General features: G+C 42.0%; 1 protein-coding gene across 1 annotated transcript in view; it reads right to left on the bottom strand.

Annotated features, from left to right (window-relative positions):
- The window catches only part of FLT1 (fms related receptor tyrosine kinase 1), a 108,967-nt gene that overhangs the window by 45,684 nt on the left and 44,578 nt on the right, over positions 1-18,705 (bottom strand). The window contains exons 11-12 of the mRNA XM_063394725.1: positions 11,360-11,474; positions 2,601-2,709 (exon numbers count right to left, since the gene is read on the bottom strand). Coding sequence (XP_063250795.1) covers positions 2,601-2,709; positions 11,360-11,474 — 224 coding nt within the window. The remainder of the gene's footprint in view (positions 1-2,600; positions 2,710-11,359; positions 11,475-18,705) is intronic.

An 18,705-nucleotide genomic window follows, 5' to 3' on the forward strand; every position in this document is an offset into this window, starting at 1 on the left:
TGAAAGAGCAGCATTCTCAGTGAATGATTCTCAGTGACTTCTCAAAGTTTCATGTGAAGTACCCACACAAAGATGAAACTATCATTGGCATGTTAATTTATGGAGAACTATGTGGTGTTCAGCTTTCTGTCCAAACACACACAATGTGAGGATAAGGATGAAAGCAGAACTGAGAGTGGGGGCAAGAGTCATCTTCAAGGTGGTAAATGTTCTCGTCACTTCCATTAACAGAACACAGAGATATTTTTCTTTTTTCTGTACTTTGACAAAAAACCTGCCTATGTGTCACTTATCTGTTTATACTTCTCATGCTTCTTACCAATTTTCTATATTTATAGATAACTGGCACTTTCTAAATGTGAAAGTGAGTTATGACATGGAGCTTTAACAGCTGTAGACACCCACAAACAAAGTCTGCCAGGTGAAACCGTATGAGCAGTACGACAGTGGATACCTAAAAAAGAAATGACGAGCGCTTGCAGTGGTGCCCATGTGCTGGCCTGACAGGGAGTTATGCTGCCTTCTGGTAGCTAAGGCCTGAAATCCTGGTGAGACCGTGCCACAACTTGTCAAGAGCACTGACTACTACTCATTGCTACTCTTCTGGGTGGGCAGGGGTGATACCGCAAGCTGGATGGAAGCCAGATGGAATCTGGGCCAATTCAAGAAGGCCACAAAGTCCTGGTGGTGCCAGGGAAAGGTATTGGTGCTTTTTCTTTTTCTTCAAGGTATCTTTTCTTCTCTCTTACCAGTTAGAGGAAAGGGTGCTCTCCTGGAAGCACAAAACCAGTTCATTTGGATCAGCAGAGCTACTCAGCTGGGGACCAGCTCTATGGAAAGGGGCCTGTGGTGGACAACAAGCTCAGCATGGAAGAACAGGGTGTTGCTGTGGCAAAAAAAGTCAACAGGCTGCTGGGTGGCACCAGCAAGAACATCACCCACAGAGATAAAGAAGTCACTCAGAACTTGTCAGGCCACATCCAGAAAACTGCATTCAGTTTGGGTGCCCTTACACAAAACAGATGTGGAAAGTCTGGAAGGGGCCCAGAGAGGTGCCCCAAAGTTGATCAAAGGACTAGGAAGTCTGCCTTATGAGGAGAGGCTGAGAGAACTGGGTTTACTCAGCTTTGAGGAAAGGCTTAGGGGAGACTACACCAACACATTCCAGTATTTAAAGGGTGGCTACAAAGAAGCTGGAGACTCCTATTTTACAAGGAGACATATGGAAACTATGAGGGTTAATGGGTTGAAGTTACTCCTGGTGAGATTCTGAATGGACATTCTGGGGAGATTGGAATAATCTCCCCAGGGAAATGGTGGATTCCCCAACGTTGGACACTTTTAAGATCCATCTGGACAAGATGCTGTGCTTTTCCCAAGACAGGTTAGACCAGATGATCCTTGAGGTCACTTCCAACTTGGTATTCTATGATTCAGCAAGTCAGAGTATTTTAAAAATACAGTCTGGGAGGGGAAACATTTTTGAAGTAGCTTTTCCTTTTTTTTTTTTTTTTTTTTTTTTGTAACCAGATCTAGTGAGTGTGTGTCTATTCTCTTTTGATATCTCCCAGAATAGAAACAGAATGAGTTTCACTAAAATCACGCATCAGAATTACAAGCAAGAGAATGACAACATAAAAACCTCAGTGATTATTATTATTATTTGGGGATTAAAACATCAAAATATTTTAGTATTTTTGCTTTTTCTTATATTTTCAAATGAATTACACTTCTTTAATGACCTAGTCTGAAAATTGCCAACAGCCTAATTTTATAAAACTACCTCCTTATAAACAAAACAAAACTTTTGACAGAAAACAAATCCTTTGTAATTGCATGTGCAGATTTTATGTTGCTGAATAATGCAATAGTTATTCCCAAAAACACATTGTGGGCTTTTTTCAGTAATTCCTGAAGTAAAACATTAAGTCATTTGTTTGTGAAAACTCCAAACACATCTCGTAATGCCAAAATAACAGAAAGCATACTCATATGTGAAGATAACATAAGAATTCTCAGTGCCATGGCACAAATGACATTCCAGGCTGTCTTTCTCAGAAGAGAAAACAAAACTCTGTAGTCTGTATGTTGACACTTTTCCATCTATAGGTTGCCATTGTCCCTGAGATCTGTGGGGGGTACCCCAGACATCTCTAGCACCATGCTGCCTGCAGACACTGGCACTGTTCTAGACACTCTGTTGGGCAATATCCTGGTGGGCAACAGAATGAGGCTGTGGACATTGTCAAAGCCACACGTGAAACTGGCTTACTCGGTGGGCTAAAATACACTAAAATTTCATGTATGAAATGACTGCAGAGATGAACCAAAAGGAATTACTCACTGCTGTATTTGTGAGTAATTTGTGTCATGCTTGATACTTGAGGGAGGAATGAGTCATTCACCAATTTGTTGTCCCTAGAAATCCAAACCAGCTGCTGTGAAGCCTACCAGCATCACCCAAAATCATGGTATGAGCTTACAAGTGCATACATTACAGCAACTCTGAATCCATGGTCTATTAGAAAGTCACAACAGCGTAACTGTTATAATTCCAGGATCAGGAAACATGTTTGACTCTGCAGAGGAGTAGATCTTACCTGTTACAATAAAACTGACATTTCTTTCAGATTTTCCCACTTTATTGGATGCCACACAGCTGTAGATTCCCGAGGACTTGGCTTCAGCTACAACGAGAGTGCTAGCAGTCTGCAAAAGAAAGAAGAGGTTTAGTTCTCCTTGGCTCAAGAGTTCAGTTAAAGCTTGCCTTCTCTTTTTCCTGAGTTGCCATTGGCAATCCCATGATCCACTCTTTCCATTTGTTTAGTGATGGGCACCTCAGGGGCTATTTAAAGGAGATGTCACCATGTACAGTTCTGCAAAGGACAGAAGAATAACAGGAAACAAGCTCCTTGGGTGACCCTTATATCATCAAAGCCATCATGACCAAAAATGTTTGAATGTGTCCTTCAGATTGATTTATCTCTCGCTGGTGATGTAATGGTAAGCTACAAGACTTGAAGCACGACACAATGTATTTCACACAAGAAGATAAGCAGCCTGTGGGAGAGCCAGACTGCAAAGGGAATAGGTGAGGCATGCCTTAGGCATTTGGATAATCCTGGCAGAGAAAAGTAGCTCAATTTGGCACTAAACTCATTTGATTTCTTTCATTTTCCCACATATGTGTCAGATGAGACAGAACAGTGGCAAAAGAGATGTTTACCCATCTTCTTTTGTACTATTTTCTGTTCTTGGACTTAATATTTCTATTATTAAATAAAAATATGTCAGTTTTATTTTTGTTATATTCTAACACCATCTTAAGGGGTCCAGCACACTAAATATTTTCTCAGAGTTATATGACTTGAAAGATAAGACCTTGAAAGGCTAAGGACCAAAAACAGCTAATGTGCCCTTAGAAACTTAAAAACCACTGTAATAATAAGAGTGATACTTTTAGGGTGATGGAAAGCCATGATCTAATGGCTTGAGCACTAAGCAGAAGAGGAAAGTTAGGCAGAAACAAGTGATGTGTCATTCTACTGTGGAGCTGAGACATGAGACATGGACATGGACTTCATCAGCGTAATGTGCTCCCAGTTACAACTTGGTAGCTTAATTTTCTGTCTTTCTGTTGCCATTCTAGTTGTTCTGTAAAACATGGTTTGGCTGGAGTTACAGGCAAAGCTGAGACTGTGACGAAAGGAAATATTGGGGCTTCAGAATTCCACTGTTTGAAATTGTTGGGCTTTTCTAAAATCCTTAAAAATAAGTTCTGTGCAATTAATACATTCTTTTAAGTCTGCTTGATCACTGGAGTTCAGAGACAAGCACAAGAGGGTGAGGCAGTAATAAATAAGGACCAGTTATCTACATTTGTCACATAAACACTGACTGAACATTTGTACTGCTTTTGTCCCCTGCTGGGAGAATCCATAGCTATCCCCAAACTCCTGTTGAGCTCCCAAAGGACATATATCTTCTGGTTTCCCAAAATCACTCTTCAGTAGAAAGAGTCTATTACTTTTCCTACTACTCAAGCAAACACCATTGAGGCAAATAATTTGGTTTTGACTTATTTGTTTTAGGAAACTTCACTATGGTAAATTCACTACAAGTAATGCTAACATCACCTCTACCCTGTTGAATTGTCTCGGTGGCCAACTACCTGTCTGCTAACACACTACACAGTATTTCTAGCTATAATTTTTGTAAAAGACCCTTCTGGATCTTCTGTGAGATGAAAGAGGATCAGTAATACCAGATAGATAATTACAGCCCTTAGAAAAAATTCATCCTGTTTTGCTAAATTCAGTAGGTTGACCTCTACAAATTTCTAATTATAAAGGGTGGGCCCAGCCCTGTCTATACTTTGTCATTCTCTTTGAATTTCTTCCAGGTTCTAAACATAATTTTTTAAAATGTGGACACAGAGCTCAGGATTCCTGCATCTGTTTTATCAACACTTACTCAGACCAGAAGGAAGTCCCGTAATGTCTACCACAGGAGGCTAATGTGAGTGGTTAAAAACTGCTTCTGCCATCCCAGATTTTCCACCAAAAAATAGCCTTTTTTTCTGTTAGTTGGTGTTACCTCACAGCAACTTTGCCCAGGAAGCAACTGTGACCTAACATGCACAGTGAGGGAGAATGAAGCTCTTGCTCTCTGACTCCAGGACACCTACCTTTACTGTACACAGAGGCAGAGCATTTCTCAGCCTGAAAAACAGATGCCGACTATTCCTTGCACAGCTACTCCAAAGGTTTGAAAAGATTTGGAAGTATCAGACTGTGTTTTGTCCTAATATAATTAGGTATTACTTTTTAATGGAAAATTGTGCATACTATCTTGAGTTTCACTGCTTCAGCCCACTGTGAGGAGATTATTACTTTTACCACACTGAGGATGGTGCATAGAGTTATGCTAAAGCAGTATGGCTGCAGTGACTTACAGAGGATGCCTTTTCTTGTGTGTTAAATTGCCTGAGAGAACATTCACTGGCATTGAGAGCCAGTGATTTAAACTGACAGCTTTCCCCCCGCCAGCAGCAGCATTTTGGTTTAAATCAACTTTCACTGTCCCAAATACTTCCTTAGCATGGGCCAAGGATCACTTCCAACAGGCAACCCACATGCAAGCAATGGCTCTTTGGAAGGCCAGAGAAATAAATGCTGTGAACACAGGAGCCCTTAGTGCCAGAGAGTACACACTGGCATGTTTACTCGACTAAGGCAGAGGAAGCCACGGTGTCTAGGAGGAAGCAAGACTGACTCTGCAACAGAACAGAGTATTTTAGAGACAACATGTCTCCGTGTAAATCTTTTAGCTTATAAATTAGTCACAAGGATAAGATAACATCTCTTTAAATAGTTTGTGAGCCCTCCAGTGGTGCAGTCTGTGTTTTTCATTGTGGATGTCAGCCAAAACCCACCAGAGAAGCAGTGTGTACAAAACTAAGCCTGGCATGTTTTTTATGGAGAAACTATGGCTGTTTGAGATCAGTTTGTGCAGCATGGTCCCTCTGTACAGCTATTGCTGCAAAAGAAGAAAAAGTTTTTGCACCTTTGTATCATCTGGCATCACAACAGGGAGTTTCAGGCCCTGGATTTGCAACCACATTATATACAGAAAGTCTAAATTGATTTGGCATGATCAGACAGAACAGGTAAATCCCTCCTGGCATGCTCAATTTCTTGAGCATCATTTGTCCACAGACCCCATTTACCACAAAAGTTTTAGTCCTTGTTTCCTTTTTTCTAGTCCCATCATCTTGGCTGAAGCACTATGTTACAGGCTCATCTCAAAGCCAGGGGCTAGGGAAGTAACTCCCATACTGCTGCTGCTTTACTGGGCAGTAAAAATAAAAGAGGCATAAGACAGAAATCTTAAGAGATGGAATAGGAATTTATAGATTTGTTTGTGGTGGAAACTGATGAGAAAAAGACTGGGGAGGCAAAGAGAATGCAAAGCAGCTGACACGATCATTGCGCTTGGTTGGAGCCATGGTGGGCTGGTCTTTCCCTTGGAGGGTCTGCTGGAATTTCTCTTTTCTCACAGAGGCTGAGATAGAGGATTCCCAGTGCTCCAGCTGATGGCAGAGAAGAAAAAGAAGTTTTCAGAAAATGTTTGGCAACCTGGCTCTTATATGACTCCCAGAAGGCCTCTGCAGACACTGACATGAACTTGCTTTGTTCAGAGATTGCTGCCCTGACTTCTTGAAACAGCTCATGTATTTAAAAAGCAAAATACTGCCCTTTCAACATACAGCAGGTTAGTGCAAGTACGTCACTTATTCCTGATTCCCTTCTAGTTATGATTTTAAGAAGAACTATTGGTTAAAAAGAAAAAAAAAAAGAAATAAATGAGAATATGCTCTCTTTATACCCTTAGATTTATCTCTATATAAAGGAACATAATTTAGGAAGATCCATCTCTAAATATTGGTAGCACACTGTCTGTTTGTGCCAAAGACATATGGTCCGCATGCCTCACATGTTGGCAAGGAGCATCAGTGCAAAACATCTGGTCAACATGTTCCACCTTCAGGACCACCACGGAAGAAAGACCAAAATATCCACAACAGGAGGACATGAGTGTGTGTGGGACAGCACTCACTTTCCCCCTGGGGTCAGATAGAAAAATCTATGAGTTGCTGCTGTCTGTCAAGCAGAGCTGTGTTTTCCCTCTGCATCCTGTGCTGTCCCACAGCTCAGCAGCAGCAACCCCAAGTTCTGCTGGCTTTAATCTCTCCAAAGGCTTGGCTCTGCTGGTATCTCCCAAAGATTCACTTAGAAGTGTTGACAGCAATCCTAGTAGCACTCAGGAAGGCTCCAGGAGGAGTTACAATGTGCTGAAGAGAGGCAAGTGGCGCTTCCACTGCTATCTTTAGCCTGGGTTTCAAGGAAGATTGTACTGTCCATGTGTTCATCTGTCTGCCAGTATCCTCTCCTCCTCCACGTGCTCAGTAATTTTTGAAACCATTGTCCAGTTTCAACCAAAACTTACTGATAACTCAAGGCTCATGAGATCTCATGCATTTCACGAAAACTAGCTGTCGGGTAGAGGAGAAGGATCAAAATGCTGCTATAGTGAGCTAAACAGCTTTCTCTTCCTCTTTGGGTTCCAGATGGCCAATCTGCACAGATGTACTGGCCAGACAGCTGGCATGTGTCAGGACTGAGAGTGTGTCAGGACATAGCACATGCTTCCTCATCTCATCAGTAATGTGGGAACTTGGAAGAGAGGTAGGGGTTTAGGGCTTGGTATAGAAAATGCAGGAGAGGTGGAACCCTTCTATTCTGCATGACTACCCTCATCAGTCATGTCCAGGAAGGATTGACTCTTCTGACTATCTAGCATCCTACTCTGAAGGGTTGATCTTCTTAATACTACCACCAGTCAGGCTGACCCATCTTTGCGAGCCAAACCAGAGATTCACAAGGGTGAGTCTAAATGTTGTCTTAAAGAACCAGGTTACAGAGCCATTACTTTCCATTTTCCATGAAGTCTAGTGGCTTTGTCATTCACAAGTGCTGGAACCACTAAAAGCCTCTGGCAGTTAGGTATTAGTGCAGTGGAAAACAGAGCCATACGTACATACATACATATACACATACATATATATATATACTTTTACACACACACACAGACACACTCATATATGTGCATGTTAAGCTCCAATTTCATGCATAATACCCTTTGTACACAATACCTGGAGGAATACCTTGTGACATAGACCCATTTCGTGGTACCTGCTATTGGTCAGTGCTACTCCAACATTTGCTAGCAGCAGAGCCATGAGGCAGTCAGGGACATTCTGTTCCATTTCAGGTTCTCAATAGGTTAGTTCACAAAAACAAGAGGGTTTTGTCTCACTCCCTCCAGCTATTCCTTATACTCAACTGCCCTCCTATCTGTCACTTTCCCTTGGATTTATAATCCTTTCTTCTTGACCCACACTTTTTGCTTTTCTTCATCTCAACTTGCCTTCTTAGTGGTCTTCTGCATATGCTGCATGCCCAGGATCCTTGTTGACTTCTCTTACAGCGCCCTGTCCCTTGTACCCATGTGCAAGGAGTACAAAGTGCTTCCAAAGCTGTTGATAAGCCAGTGTGTGCCTATAATCCCCAGACAGAATACAACGAATGCACGCACTGCGACCAATTGCATGCACCAGCACAATGAAGGCAGCAGCTCTTTGTACCTTATTATTGCAGGCCATTCACAGACTGACATTCCAATGAACGCTGACCACGCTGAGAACAGTAACCAGCACTGGCCCTCAGCTAGACACAGCTTTAACTGGGAAGGCTGAGAAGTGATGGGTGTTAGCTGAACCACAGGAGAGTGTCTGTGACCTGTTTACACAACGGGCCTAAGAATAGCGCAACTTTGTAGGAAGTCGCTGAAATGTCCAGCAAAACGAGAATGAAAACTTTGGGTGGGGGAATCAAAGCACTTCAAGAGTTGTCTTATGATTAAGTATTATGGCTTATGTTACAAAGTTCTTCCATTGTACCACTCAAGTTTCTCAATGTCTGCTTAGAGAGGCTTTAGCGGAAATGTTACTAAACCACTGTTGTCACGGTTTCTCTGCCACCAAAGAATAATGTAGTGCAGGCTTCCTGCACTGCTTTAACTGCACAGGCACAGGGCTTGAGGTTTTTCTAACTTTAAAATATACTGTGGCTACCTTGATAACCACAGACAAACAAACAACCTACCACAGCAAAGAGCCAAACTGGAGGCGCTTAGATGTTGCACATACAGGAAACATGTGGAAGTGGCACAATGTCTTTAGGAAGGTGAAAACAGCTACCTTCATTACTAAAGAAACCTGTTGATCATTCCTTGTTCATCTCTTCCCTTGCTTACAATAATCTCATCCTGTGACCACACGCATTTCTCCTTTCAGGCTAACCCAAATGTGAAAATTTCTGAGTTTCTTCATGCATTTCCTACCTCTTTGTCTCCTACATCTTTGTTGTTTCCATTGAGCTCTGAGACTGTTTTTTACCACACTTGCTGTATTGGGATGTGGAAGTGGAGTAGACACTGTTTATTTAGCAGGGCACCACCGATGTGGGAGTGCCTCAGAGAGCTGTTCACAGATACTTGCAGGAATAGAACCGCTCACAGTAGCAGTCCATCGGAGACAGACACTGGAGATGACGTGCTGCATTCAGTGAGCTCAGTGCTATTAACACTCTGACAATATCGCTGCAGATGGGCAAGGGTTCTGTCTGAGCTGTCTCTTTGAGTTTGCTCAGGGAGACTGAGAGACAGTCTTGGGCTGCAAAGAGTGAAAAGCCATAGACTCCCATGGATTTAAAAGAACAATCTTGGATGCTCTAGAGCAGCTGTGTGCGCACTAATCATGCAGCTCCCAGCTTGGCCAGGAGCCTGGGTTTGGAGAGCATTTTTTAACTTACAATAGCAGTCCAGCTGTGCTTGAAAAGCTAAGGAAGAGCAACAGAAATAGAGAAACTTTAGAAAAGCTGTGGAAAAGCCAGTACAGAGATTGTTTCACTAACCTCCCCCTCCCCATAGTGACCAGGAGGGATAATGCAAAGCAAGGTAGACTTTCTTAGTTGAACTAAAGAGCAAAAAGACAAGGAGTACTAGGGAGGACCAACAAGTTTCACTGCAAATCCTTCCGTGCAAAGACCGTTCCTTGGTTCATTTCTGGGCACATTTTTAAAAGGGGCTGCTTGCCAAAGACTTGCAGTTCTGCCGCAATGACCCATTATTAGCATCTTCCTCCAGGGAGGAATTTATTTGCTGTTGACTGGAAGTTGCTTTGACATTTTAGCCACTCCTCTTCCACTGTCTCCAAAATGCATGGTACACAAGGAGAATGAGATATGGTCACTAGACAGCTCCCTCTGCACCCTGTGAACAGACAGGACTGCACCCATAGCACAGGTATATGACTGCTGGAAAAGAATTGATTCTCATCATCTTGTTCATTACTCCCCCTGTGGAATAGACTGTGTCTTCCTGTGCCTGAAATTATTTCCCTTTCCTCCTTCAAATCCCTCCTTATGTTTCGTTTTTCATGTGCTTTCCTATGAGAGTGTACCCAAGGAAACTCTTGGCTCCCATCTTTGCCTTGATCTTTAAGCACGTAGAGCTGGACAGCTAAATAGAGCAAATGCCTCACTGGGATCCAGCCTGTTCCCACATGCTGGAATGGTGCCATGAACACCTGTGATACTTTCTAAATAATATAACAGCCGGAGAAAATGCAGTCCCAGATCTGATTCTTGGCTGCACGTAAAACCCTATTTATTCTGTGGTGTGTGAAAGGGCCTTGACATGAGAATAACTACAGTTTATACTCATTTTCATATGCAGGAAACTGAAGGCAGCCATCAAGGAAAAGGACCTATAACCCCAGTGCCCTCAGGACTACAAAAATCTTTGGTGTCATTAAAAATGAAAGGCTTAGAGTAAGATAGGCCTTAAAATTTATAATCTCTTTAGCTATTACTGCCACAAACTGAACTAGCCTGTGAAAATAGACTCTGTGACAGTGCCATGGCACCTAAGATGCTCTGTAGCATAGGCCACCCCACCACATCAAATCCATCTCATGTCTGTCCCAGGGAAGTACAGATGATCTAGGGTATCCTTGATTTGAGGCTTTAACTGATAGACAAGCCTCCTTAGCCTTCTGCAAGTTAATCTCAGAGGCTTTCTCTTCCACATTAGACACCAACAGGCTACAGGCCCACACCCCCTTCAGAGTTATCTTCATCTCCCCATGGCCCATAAAGGGATGCTTGACCTGGACTAACACCTAAATTTAGGTGGTTAACACTGCTGGGATAAATCCCATCTTGCTGTCTCTGGCTGAGACCTCTCTTAAACTTTGCTTCCATAATCTGGATTCTTTTGGTTCTTTAGAATTTATTCCAAGAAAGACTTGGCCACCTAATCATCTAGGACCACATCTGTGAATCAACTGACTAATGAGAGTAAATACTTTTATTCTCATAGGAAAAGCAACATGAAATTGTGCAATTGCACAAAATGAGGCAAAGATGGCCTGGAACCTCGCCCCATGCTCCTGAGGTACCCCAAGATACTTCAGACCATGAATAAGAGAGCAGATATAGTGAATCCCACTCATATACTCTCTTGGCATGTCACTTACCTTGATGTGACTGCCTCCAGACAAAAATACCCTCAGCTGATAAATACCAAGTATGAAACTTATCTGCATGCATGCAGATCCTCAAATCTAAACAACATAAAAATGCTGGCTTCTTCTCTGTTAACTTGATAGCATCTTACAGTGCCCTTTCAACACATGCTGTCACACAGACAGGTTATCTGCTCCTAGGAATCATACCTTATTTTTGCCCTCTATTACAGCCGTTCTCTCAGTGATGCTCTGGATCCTGTTTCCTACGTTGTTGCCAGCTTTCAGGATGAAAGATCCTTCAGTATAAAAGCAAAATCCATGCCTAAAGACAACAAAAATTAAAATGGTATTGATTTGGTGATAGAACTTCAACACATAAGACAAAATAATTATTTTTAAAACAGTGATCAGTCAGGAAAACTGCAGGTGTTTTGATGACCAGGAAGATATAATTGCTTTTCATTAAATCTTGAGATTTGGAGCCTGATAATTGGATTCAATTCCACAGCCACTCCTTGAATATTAGCTCTCTGGAGTCAATGTTGACATTTAACCCACTGCAAACTGTGAGGCCAGAATTTACAGTCAGAGCCTAAATATAGGGCTGTACAAGACTAACATCTCATTTCCGATGCTCCTGTTTTCAGACTTTGCCAAAACATGAGTTCATACTATTTTTAGCCTTTAACTCAAGACAAATTATATCTGTTTCAAGATGCATTCCATAATTCATTGGATGCTCTTTTACTCTTTGCAGGTTCTTTTTACTTTAACAAAAGATTATGCTGGTTTTAATTTATGAATATTTTTTAGTTCAGTTTACAAAGTTAAAAAAAAAAAAAATTAATACTGAAGTTCAGCGATTACAAGACACACAGTAAAAATTAGCATAATCCTGCAAATGAACAAAATGAAGTTAAACAAAACTATACCAAAATGACAAAGGGTTTTAAATGATAATTTAACTGGAAGAAAATCAAATACATCTTAATGAATGGAAGTCACAGAGAAAAAATGTTTTTGCCTTACACAACAAATTGGCTTGTAATCAGAACATTCAGGTGTGGTCATGGTAGAGCTAATTTGTTTCTTAAAGTCTGATTTGGTACACATGGAAATAAACACATTGGAATGCTTCTTAAGTGCTGCCTGACCCTGTTCTTCGTTGAGAATATCTAGTTCAGTTTTTCATCCAGAATTTAGTTGTTGCTCGTTTAATTCCAGCATCACTGGCAGAAATTAACCCTTCAGCTTGATGAAGTTCTTTCAAATACACTGTGTTCCTTGGATCTGAAAGATAATGACTGTCATATCTGCAATCAAATAGTTCTGACTCGTATAACAGTTGTTTGGAGAAATGAACTTTAAAGCCCAGTGACTGAAAAACAGAATATGATGCAATCCTGACAAAAAAATGAGGTTCATTTCCCTTCAGCCAACTGTGCAGTTTGCTTTGCACTGTAAACTTTTTGTTGTTTAGAATACCAATGGTACACCAACTTTACATGATTGTTTTTAATTGTGCAGCTTTGCGTCAAGCTGGCCAATGACGCAGCAGATATTACAGCTTAAAGAAATAATGACATGGAAACTAACTTGGGCTGCCCAAATTTCACAATGTGCATTGAAAGGATCACTGTGTCAAAAAGACAAAACAAACAAACAAACAAAACCCCAAAAAAACCACACAAAACAAAAAAAAAAACAACCCAGGAGAAGGCAATGGAGATTCATGCATGGAGAGAGGACAGGGAGCAAGAGCACAGCAGGGAAGCCCTATCTACACAACCACTTCTTTCAGACTCAGGTTTAAAAGCCAACTTCTAATACATTATTGTTGAGACCAGAGTGAATGAAAGACAGGTGCATTAATAAGGGCACCTGTTGCATTCAGATGGGGAAAAATGATTAAAATTATTCAGAAAGGTAGATACCATTTACTATGGTAAACACAACACATTTAAACTTTACAACACATTTAAAGCTTTAAGAAGTCTGGTTCTGTAACAAGAATGAAACACAGAAGCCATAATTTGGCTAATCTGGTAACATTTTCACGCCATCAAAGATATCAAAACTCAATTTGTGATGCCAGGCATCAAAAACACATTTGTAACTGGATGCAATCTGTATAGGAAAATAGAGACACCAAAATCCCACTTCACTTGTATTAAAAGGCACCTCCTAATTTTTTTTCCTACCCCCACAGAATGCATTTATGTTTCTTTGTTACAGTGCTGAAATTTTGTACTCTTTACCACAGAAGTCCTTACGCATATTTTGGTAAAGGACAGAAAGAAGGCATAATACATATTCAGAAGCTGCTTGTACATCTCTGAAAAGCATTTCCAATTTCCTTTCTTACAGCTCTGGAGCCTCCAGATTCAGTTGTTATTATTACATTCTTCCTCACAATTCCTTAAAAAGAGTGTATATATTTAGTTTGCCATGTCTTAGGGATGAGGACAATCTTGTGCCTTTGTTGATGCTTAGCAAAATAAGGTGCTGATTACTCATTAATACCAGAAAGCAAACCACCATCATAACTACAATAACATCACAATAACACAAAAAACATGTAAAATGCTAAATTAGCCCTGGAGGCACATATGTGTACTCCACTGACATCACATTCCATTCTATAGCCAAACTGGCGATTACAACGTTAATGCAGTTAGAGTAGAAAATTGAATACACTTCATAGCTGTTGTCCGTAGTTTTAGTAACAAAGGAGTAACAATCAAGCTGAGAATACTACACCCAACAGCACACAGCTGGAGGTGTGAGCACTGTCGTACACACGGTGTCAGCTCCACTGACTGCTGGATCAGCAAACGTTTATGGATCAGTAGCAGCACCGCTGCCAGGCAGAGCCTAGGACAAGACTCAGACTCATCCCTTTGGATGCAAAACAAGATGCTTCCTCTCATGAGCTGCCAAAACCCTTCACTTTAACCTCAAATACACTAAAATAACTCAGAGACAACACAAGAGCCATGTCCACTATCCTGAGCTGGTTACTCAGGTTAAAACTCCAAGTCATTTCCTATTGCTGCCAGGGCTGCCATGTGAAAGATGCTGCCTAAGCCAACAGCATCACATAGAGATGGGGAAAGGAAAAATTAAAATTCCTGCCTCCTAATCTGACCTCAGCTTCTAACAATGGGTATTTTGTAACAGAAAGAGAAAAAGTTCTGCTGAACTTAGATGTAATCATCAAACCAAATGTTTGTGTTAAGCACAGATGCTTGGAGAGAAAGAGGGAAAAATGAAAACACAAAAATCTATGCTGGCTGGAACCAAAATAGGCAATCATCTTCCTGTTAACTCGATGTTTCGTAGCGTGTCCTCACATAACATCAGCTACATATTTTTCTGATTTCAAGGAAATTACCGATTTCTTCAAACTACCCACTCAGTAAAATAACAAAGGCATTGCATTTTTAGCAAGAGCAATCTGCGTTTGCAGGGAAATCCCACTGCATTTTAGATATTTGGATCTTACTCCAGATATCTCCAGTGTACATGAATTCCTGAAATGTTTTCTTGTGGGATGAGCCTCGGTGCTTTGCATCTTCAGGAAATCTTACCGCAGGGTTACGGCTGGGTTAATGAACGAGCACACGGTGTGCACAGGGGTTGATAAACAAGCTGAAATCCGCCAGCACATTGCTACGCATTTCTTTCACCTGTGTCCCTGCAGACTCTTTCACGTTTCTACTTTGTGGGTGCAACTCTGCCTGTGTAGAGATCCCACACAGCAAACGCTAACGGGGGTGGGTACAAACCTGAGTTTACAGAAGTTACACAACCTCAGAGTGAGGTAATCACGCTCTGCTGCTGTGGTGGAGCGCTGGTAGAAGCAGAGCACTCAGGTTAATCACATCCTAAGTAGTTTTTCCCATGTGCCTGCATGCGTGCTGGCATGCACATTTGCGGGTGTGCACCCCCACAGGCACGCATCGGCCCTTGTGTCAATATCCTGAGAAAAAGGCTATTCTTCTATAAAAACAGGAGCCACTAATTCTCTGTAAGGTTTTCAGAGAAGCCCGGCACAGGGGCAAAGAGGGGTGAGAGTGGCTTTTCCTGTGGCAGGGTGAGTTCTGCTGTCAGACCTGCTCATTGCCTGGAGCTTCGGGAATTTACATGAATTTGGAGAGGCTGGGGGTGGTTTATGCAACCATAAGTAAGTCCAGCTTTACAAAAGGTCTGTGATGTGTGGAGCTGGCACCCACGGGGGCCCTGGAGAGTGGCTGGGGGGAGGGGAGCCAGCCTGCTCCTCAAGAATACATCAAGCCCTTGAGGAAGCAGAGTGTGCCATGTTTGAAGATGCAAAGATAATCACAGTGCTGGGAACCGTCTTGTGTAGCGGAGGAAGCCAAACAACAAGAGGAAAGCAGAATATGCTCGTGATTTCGCACAGGAAGCTAGCAGCACCTCCTGCCAAAGCGAGATAAGAAAACTCCCATGGCCTATTCTGGACAAGGCTGTGGTGATCAACCTTCGCTTCACGCTGTCCTCGCTCCACTCTGCCGCCCGCTCCCTTTCCTAATGAGTTTCAGAGCCCTCACTTCTATTACCATGCAGCATGCCAAGCACAATAACATGGTGTATTTATAACTATCAACAGGGAAAGGTTTCCAGGGTAAGAGTGTACTTCATGTCATCTTGATGTATTTCTCTGAAATCACACCACAAACCAGCTCCAAGCTAAAGTCCTGCCGATGAAACTACTGGTCTCAGAAGAAAAGCTGCTCGGTGATTTATAGCTGAACATGGGAGCTGAGGTAAGCAATTTGTCCAATTAGTCATAAGATGGTTTGACCCCGAGTATGAGTCAGTTCTGATTGAAAGCCCAAGATCTAGCCCATCCAGACACATCTTCCCCATCCCAAAGACAGTACTGTAGTTTTCAGTTCAAGCAGTGCAAAAACAAATAGCAGTGAAAGAGCCTCAATCCACAGATCAGTTGGAAAAATATTCATCTCCTGTCTCCTTGTCTTCCCAGCTTCTCCCTCCCAACCTCTCCTATGTGATTCCAGGGGCCAGTGCAATCATTACCTCGTGTAACATCTCATTCAACTCTATAAGCATTCCTCTTGGCAAAGCCCCTGGTAGCCTCACTCACACTCTCAGTTGTAGTAGTAGTATTTGTTGGGAGGGAGAGGAAACCATCCTGTCACCAGCAGTGCCCATTTTTTAAAGTGATTTTTGGCAGTCACCATACTTTTCTCAGCAGCTATCCTTTTTTTAGGGCAGCAGTTCCTAGCAGCGTCAGGGCAATGTTACTACAAATTCAAGCTGGGCTGACTCACATCTTTTAAGAGGCAATGGTGATGACACTAACACTGAGACAGGAACTCTGGAAATTCCTGTAATTGCAAAGAATACATAGGAACTGCTTTTTAATTACAAGTTACCAAAAAAATCTGAATGGCATGGGCCATGCACGTTCTGCTCCTCAGCATCCAGCACCATGCGGTTGATAGCACAGGGCTGGTGCAGCCACGTGTCCTTGGGAATATTGAGTCAATTTGAAGCAGGAAATGGAGACGAAAAATAGTAGCAGCAAGCATGTACAGTTTGCAAAACGTGCTTTATGGGGGTGGGGGAAGGAGAACATGTGCTGGCCTCCTGCCAGCTTTGTCTGTGATGTGATGCTGTGATTCTAAGAAGCTATGGGTCCAGGTGTTCCTGCTCTAGGTCCAAACCAATCAGTTAGATGTTGAAATACTGACAAAACTGCAGCTGGGAGCTCATCCCAAACACCTTCCCTAATATGCACATTAGTGGAGCTAGGAGGAAAACTGCAGGTGGTAGGAACTGGATATATTTTACATTGTTTAATGTTTATTTATTTATATTTATTTATTTAGGATCAGGTCCCTGATGTCCCAAAAGCCTCATTCTCCTGGGGGGCATCTTTGAAGAGAGTAGGGTAGATGGCATTTGGAGCTTTGCTATGTACTTCCACAGCTCTATTGAAAAAGGAAGCATTTGATAGCTGCACATTGCCTTTCTTGCTATTACTGATATGCAACCAGATAACTGGATGGTGTTTCCCTTTCGTACTCATCCTTTCCAAACATTATGACCTGCCCTTAACTATTCCAGTTTGCTGCCTGGAAAGCTGATTGTTCTGAGCTACCTCAAAAGAAGCAGCAAGATCCACAGCAATGTTACCTACCCCAACCTTCAGTATTTCATCAGCCCACACTCAGATTTCCACAGGAAAAAAATCACTTCTATAACTGCACACCTGAGCACCCTGCAACACCAGTTACTCGCAACAAAAAATGCAGATGACTGAGGCTGAGGGTCACCAAAAGAAACCATTTTGCTTCTGACTTCTTTGCCATTACTTGGAATCTCTGGCCACTAGGGAACATAATAGCATTTGAAAGTAATTTTTCAGCTGTTTACACATACTGGGGTTATCTGAGATGTTCTCACCTTGTCTTATCAGAAAATTATATTTTGCTTCTTGATCCTCAATTTTCTGCTTCACACTGCTTAGCATTCTTCATGGACACAGGGTACCATCATATTTCAGGCAAACCTACCTTCCTTCCCTCCTTATTATACAACTCTCTTCCCTCCTTTACTAAGCTGTGTTCACCTTCATCTCCCATGAAGCCCCTGTGATTCAGCCTCCACTTTCCCTGTGCAAAAGGAAAAATCCTGTTCTGCAGAGAGAAGCAGGATGTTGGCTGGAACTGTAGAATTATCACATGAGATTTCCACAAGCACCTAGAATTTTTTTCAGGGATAAAAAGTGCTTGATTTTGAGTGTCTGTAGTACTGCAAGGAAGAGAGCCTTGCAATATGGTTGAACAGTCAGGATCCTAAAGAGAAAGTCCACAAAAACTCTACATACAATGTCCACTCTTGCACTCAGGGGGGTGGGGCTTTTTTTTTGTTTCTAATTTATACTCCCTATCAATGAAGTCTGAGATATTGTTCAGCTCCTTCTGGTGTAAGTTATTTTCTTTGCACAACTCACTTCTAATAGCTCACTCAACTTCTAGACATAAGTTTACGTCTAGAACATTCCAAGATCCATGTACCCATAACCCCTTCCTTCTCAGAATGACAAAATTCTCCTTCTTTCCTTTGCTGTCCTAACTGGGTCCTCTTGGTTCTAGAAAGGATTAACTCTTCAGTAGCCTATTTACACAGTTCTTCATACTGCCCATCTTGTTCACAAGCAGGAAGCACAACTCTCACCCTTTCCATTTTCCAGTGATTAGCAAAGGAGACGGAGCTGTTGATCCACTGAGGTTGTGCTTTTCAAGATTATTTGTTTTCAACTTCTCTTCAAGTAGGGGTCTGGGAGCAGCTATGGGCTGACTGGAGTGAGGGACTGAAGTGCAGGCAAAAAACAAAGAAGGGATGAGAAAGAATGGAGGGAAACATTTTTTAGGAGAGAGGGGAGTTGATTAGAGGGAAAACAGGAAGAGAAAATACTGACAGGCATGGATGTAAGACCAAGGATCCATCTACCCCATATCCTGTTCCAACAATGACCATATGCAGATGGTTAGGGATGAGTA

The sequence above is a fragment of the Prinia subflava genome, chromosome 3, assembly GCF_021018805.1.
Source record: "Prinia subflava isolate CZ2003 ecotype Zambia chromosome 3, Cam_Psub_1.2, whole genome shotgun sequence".
NCBI lineage: Eukaryota > Metazoa > Chordata > Aves > Passeriformes > Cisticolidae > Prinia > Prinia subflava.